Here is a 6,000-nt window from a genome sequence, read left to right on the forward strand (position 1 = left end):
GGTACTGCTCCGGTGGGAAGGTAAACGGCATTTCCGTGCGCTGCTCTGGCGCACCAGAAGCGGCTTAGTCATGCCGGCCACATGACCTGGAAGCTGTCTGCGGACAAACACCAGTTCCCTCAGCCTATAGAACGAGATGAGTGCGCAACCCCAGAGACATCCGCAACTGGACCTAACGGTCAGGGGTACCTTTACCTTTAAAGTGTAATGAAAATGTAGGATAGGTCTGGTACAAGTAGTCAGGTAGATGTCACACCTTGAAAAGTTAACATGTTGAAAATCAATGCCTACAGAGTGATAGCAACCATGACTGGGAGCCATGATGTACCTGCTGTTTGGCTGAGGGTATGTTTGCAGCAGGGTATGTTTGTACATCCCTACACTTACAAACCCTGCAGGTTGGGAAGGTTAGCATTTGTATCTTTGATCTTCCAGCTACAATATGAAATGATATAGACAAGCAACAGCCGCACTGCATATGTGTGAGTTCATGCATGCCTATCTGAAATAAGTCCAATTGAATGCAAAGGCGGTTGCTCCCATGTCAGTCTGCCTAGCCTTAGGTATTTTTTACTAACTTAGCCTTTCTAACGTTGCAGGATTTGTACTGGCGTGAACTTCCCCCCCCCAAAGATAGATTTTGTGATCCGTGTTTCTGTTACGATGCTTTTATCCAAACCAAGCAAAAAAGGGGCAGATCCCCCATTGCTTTACTATGATAAAAGAAACCCTTTTATCAGTTTGTACAATACTGGCAATCTGTCCTAAGCCTTTGGGATAGGTTGGGCTTTAAACTTAAACAAATACATAAACCATTTGGCATCAGGTTAACCTGTGAAAAGCCAGCAACCTCTCAGCAGAAACATCTTTTGTGGTGAGTTTCTATGGGCTGATTTCAGTGCTGAATACATTCTTATTACCTAGAGTGGAACCTGCGGTTGCGAGAGAGGCTATACAGAAATAATGAGATCAAATGGCTTCCTGGATTACTGCATGAAGATACCTGGTTTAGAAGATAAGAAAGCTGATGTCAAAACGAATGCTGCAAAACATAAACCCGTCAACTCAAAAATGCATGATATTTTCAAAGGATGGTCCATTCAGCCTTTTAATCCAGGTAAAAAAAGATAAAATATGGTGAGATATTTTTTTTAATCCACACACTATAAAAATAAAATTAGTGCACAGTGGATCATGCAATTAGAAATGTTGCTGCAGGATATGCAAACTCTCATTTGCAGCTTAATTAAATGCATTGAATTCCATTTACATTACATTGTAAAATTGTGCCGAAACATCACTGTAATATTTGCAGTGTTACAGCCAATGCCATTTTTATAATTCTTACATAATTAACCAAGAAAGGTACAGTTGTCTTTAGTAGATGAGACTGCCATACAATGAAGAAAAAAACTAGTCTAATTCCTAGATTGATATTTTCTGCAAAACTCTTAATTGCATCTGTCGGTCACCTCCATGTTGCTTTGGGCTCTAATCACAGTGGTCCCAATCCAGGGAACTGGGAATCAAGCAGACGGCTGCACACCTGCTGCTGGGCTGATGAAGATGCCCTTTATCCCAAGATTGCTTGTCACTGTGAGCGCTGACAGTGCTGATGACCTGCCAGGCAAACAGGAGGATTCAGCATAGTCTTCTGCTCTTATTTACTTAACAAGTAGATGATTCGGGCAGCATTGATTATGTATTAGGTACAGGTCCACCCATAGTGCTGAATGCAGTCTCACACCCACAGACCAGAATTTGGAGAAGTTGATGTGCATAGAGAAGCTTATTTTTGTATCCAGATTGACATCTCTAATAGGAGCAACTGAGCAGCATTTGTTATCTCACCATTGCATACTACGTGGATTTCTGTTTATATGCTTCCTTTTACTATATTCAAAGCTAGATAATCACTTCGTTTCAATGTTTAAAAGGTACAATTTGCCTCGTTTTGTTTTCTTCCCTTTTCTGATCCAGATGGAAAACTTAAAATATGGGTCTATGGAGTATCAGCGGGTGGGTTTCTCATGATAGTTTCCCTAATATTCACCTCATACCTTGTTTGGTAAGTATTCTGTCTACTTATTATTTTCTTTGTTTTATTTTTATTTTACTTATTGCATTTATATCCCAAGGTGGTATAAATGCCCCCCCCCCTTTTCTCAGGCTTTCCCCACAACCACCCTGTGAGGTACGTTAGGCTGGGAGGCAGGGACTGGCCTAATGTCACCCAGGGAGCTTCATGACATTCTAACCACTAGACCACACCAGCTCCTTATTTTATAGGTTTTTATCTCAATTTCAGACACTTCACTAGAACCAGGATGGATGAACTCAAATCAAGTTAATATAAATCAAAATGATAAATGACTTGCAAGGACAACACTCCAATGTCACATTGTTTTCTGTTGGATGTAATTAGGAAACAATCTGGTATTTGAGAACATTGTCACTTTGTCTTAGGATGAAGCACAAAATAATATGTATATACAAGAGAGAACCATGTGTACTTTCAGAGCTTCATTTTATGTTGTCACTACACCCACAGGAACAGAGCTGGAAGGGAGTTGGAAGTCATCTAGTCTTTTAGGAATCTAGACTTTGCAGGAATCACAGCTAAAGAATCCCCAACAGATGGCTGGCTATCCATTCCTTGTTGAAAAACCTCAAGAGCCCACTGCCTTCTGAGGGAGTCTGTCCCGATATTGAGCAGCTCTTATCAAAGCTGTTACTGGGAGGTTTAATCCCATACAATTCCAAACAGAAAGGAAAAATGGAAGGCACTTTTAAAAAGCAGGATGAGCTGAAAATAAAAAGGGTATAGTGTAAGAAACAGAAGGTAGATTGCTGAGGATGAGCACCAGTGGAGGAGCAAAGTGCTGTCACTTATCCCATAGCAGGGAACACAATAGAGTGCTGTTTGCCAGTCCTCTGCATGCCAAATTAATACACTTCTGCCCAACCCCAGAAAGAATCCCACAAAATAAGCAAAGCAGAAGAGGTAGGCTATGATCTCATGCATATTGAGAGGGGTTCAACAGTCACTTTTATGCTGGTATTTTTTGCAGTCCCTGATAGTGATGACCCACTGAAATGTGACAAAATTGTGAGCGAGCTTTTGAGCCCAACAGACTAGTTGTTAAGAAAAGTGGAAGGAAATGGCTTAAAGCATGGAGGAGATTCATGGAGGAAAAGTTAGCAGTGCCTACTAGCCAGAATACCTATGCTCTGTCTCAGGGAAGCCCCAAGACATTTTGCTGCCTGAGGCAAAGGATAAAATGGCATCTCCTCCCAATTATGTACAAAAGATTGGTAGTTGGTCTCAATTCATTGCTGGCAAATAGAGAGTGCCTTCCACTGCACTTGAAGACAGCAGACTAGCTTAGGGTGTATAGAGCAGGAACACATAGTTCTGTTCATTCCCTGGCTCTCAGAATCTGCCACCTGAGGCTGCTTCCTAAAGGTAGGGTCAGCACTTTTTTGCCTCCACTGTCAGAGCCTCCCTTACCTGGGTTGTGCAGCAGCAATGGTGAATTCTGGCAAGATTTGATGAGATCTTGTAGAGTGCATAAGATCTCACAAAATTCCTAATTTACATTTTGAATTGTCATTTAACAAACAAATTTAAAGCTTTTTAATGCAACCTTAGATTGTGTCCTTAGAATTTATATTTTCTGCCAACTAACAGCTGGACATTCTTGTAGAGTTGTCAGATTTTCCATATTTTAACTGCATGGGGGAAATAGCTAGCTATAGCTGCAATTCAGCATTCCAGTTTTGCATGACCCAGCCACTTTTAAGTCCAATTTATTTCAGTGCAAAAAGCTTTAGCCACGTGCTTAAATCACCCATCACAATCAATAGTGTTTAACTTTGGTTGGATCATGCCCATTGTATTATTTTACTTTAGTCTAATTAACAAGAGAACCTCTACTTCTTAATGGCAGCGTTGGGGGGTTTTCGGCAGGCTAAGTGCTTTTGCACTCAGCGCCTCCTTGTCCAGCCCCCATATTCCATGCTGGAGCAAGAGCCAGGTACCAAGATGAACTGCGAGTGAAGCCTGTTTCTCTGGTCCCTGGGGGGAAATTACAAGGATGATTACCCTCAATCATCCTTGTTCTTCCTTCACCAACTATCTCCTGCTGTCGTAGGGGCTGCCTCCATTAAGGCAGAGCTGACCTGGAAGCCCACTGCATTATATTTAATTCATATTTTAAGTTTTCTAAAGAGATGTTTTCTCCCCCCTTTTAGCAAAAAGCCAAAGCAGCAGCAACATGCTCCTCCACAACCGAAGTGTCTGACCCTAGCCTACGATGGAGATGTTGACATGTGACGTGGACCGAAATCCAAATGTAGACATCAACTGCCTTAACTGCTTCCCCACCCACCATTTTTTCCCTGTTCTCGGTTTGGATCTTATTTATGTTTTTTGGAAGCATCTCACAATTGCTGATACACATGGGCAGAATACAGTTTGCAAATGTAGCAGTTTTGCCTTTTGGTTTATCTGAAGAACATGGCACTCAAGGACCTTCTATAACTTGGCAACACTTTTCCCAAGGGGGACCTGGGAAATGCATCTTTCCTGTTTATCAATGGGAATAAGGATGAAGAAGTCAATCTGCAGACTACTACTGATTTTTACCTTTAAAAGCATGACAATCCTGGGGGGAGGAAAGGTGACATTTACTGTAAAGGACAAGTTCGACATGGCATCATTACGCACTATATTAGTGCAAGCTTCTTTATTCTTCACCTCTTTCGGCAATGAGTTTTCTAGTGTTTACATTTGAGTTACATTTGGACTGTGAAACTGATTCATACGTTTCTCAAAAATGTCTGGAATTCCCTTCGTTTTCTAAGTTCTTGGGTTTCTTAGATGGGAAAACAATCTGATTTCCCTTCAGATTGAGATCAGAGGAGCAGGATAACAAGCACTGGGAAAAATTTTGCAGCACAAGACCCAGATCGCTTTGTAACCCTGTTTTTTTGGAAGAGGAAGAAGAAGAAAAAACAAACTGGCAGATGTTTTGATGACTAGGAAGATGAAAGTGCTCAAATATATATTTTAAATTAGTATTAAGCCATTTAGATACATTTTTAACCATTGAAAACTGTAATTCAGTTTGTTTAATATGAATTCTGCTTTTGTATTTTAAACTTTATTATCTGGAATATTTGTAAATTCTTTTTTTTTAAAGTTTATTCTTGACCTTATTTATTATACATATTAACACACACACAAAGTACTGTTTGTAGAAGGCCTTGCGTTTTAAAAAGGTTTCCAAGTCTACATTCTGAACATCCTGAAGAAGATATGTGTTTGTAATAGTATATGTTGCAAGTAAGGAAGTGCCATCTTGTGGTATTGACATGTATTTATAAGCAAATAAAAAGCTAAAGAGTGTGGGAATGTTGATCCAGGCACACTGCAATCTCTGTCAGTAAAAGGTTTTCTTTTTGGTCCAACAGAATGAAAATCTCCTGATAGTCTAATCATACCACATTCATGAGCCAAATGTATGAGAGAGGGATTCAAAATGGGTTCATGTTGCAATTATGTATGAAAAACCAGATTCAGTAAGTCTCAAGAGGTGAAGATGTTCTCCATTACAGGTCTGTTTCTCTGAATGAAGAACTTCTTTAGATGTTCTCAAAAGAGCTGCATGTATCTCTCTACTACAGCGGGTATATCCACAATTGAAAGCTACTCTTCCCCCTGCATTGGCCATACCTGTCAACTTTTCCCTTTTTTAAATGGGAAATTCCCTTATTCTGAATAGGATTCCTCGCAAGAAAAGGGAAAAGTTGACAGCTATGGCATTGGCCAATAAATAAACAAGCAGCCAACAGAAAATAATCTAGCTGTCATTACTAAGTTAAAAATGGTCCAGCCATCACCCTGAATGGTTTTGGAGATTTTGGTGCTATTTCTCTGGAAAAAGAGGTGTCAAAACTCACCGTGAATGCCTCTCTTGTTCTCTTATAATGGTAATG

General features: G+C 40.3%; 1 protein-coding gene across 1 annotated transcript in view; it reads left to right on the top strand.

Annotated features, from left to right (window-relative positions):
• THSD7B (thrombospondin type 1 domain containing 7B) overlaps nucleotides 1–5,420 on the top strand; it is a 356,836-nt gene extending 351,416 nt beyond the window's left edge. Inside the window, exons 26-28 of the mRNA XM_028744996.2 lie at nucleotides 925–1,117; nucleotides 1,981–2,068; nucleotides 4,255–5,420. Of these exons, the coding sequence (XP_028600829.2) occupies nucleotides 925–1,117; nucleotides 1,981–2,068; nucleotides 4,255–4,336 (363 nt within the window). The 3' untranslated portion in view covers nucleotides 4,337–5,420. The remainder of the gene's footprint in view (nucleotides 1–924; nucleotides 1,118–1,980; nucleotides 2,069–4,254) is intronic.
• The last annotated feature ends 580 nt before the right edge of the window (nucleotides 5,421–6,000 follow it).

Source organism: Podarcis muralis, chromosome 1, assembly GCF_964188315.1.
Source record: "Podarcis muralis chromosome 1, rPodMur119.hap1.1, whole genome shotgun sequence".
NCBI classification, from domain to species: Eukaryota; Metazoa; Chordata; class Lepidosauria; order Squamata; family Lacertidae; genus Podarcis; species Podarcis muralis.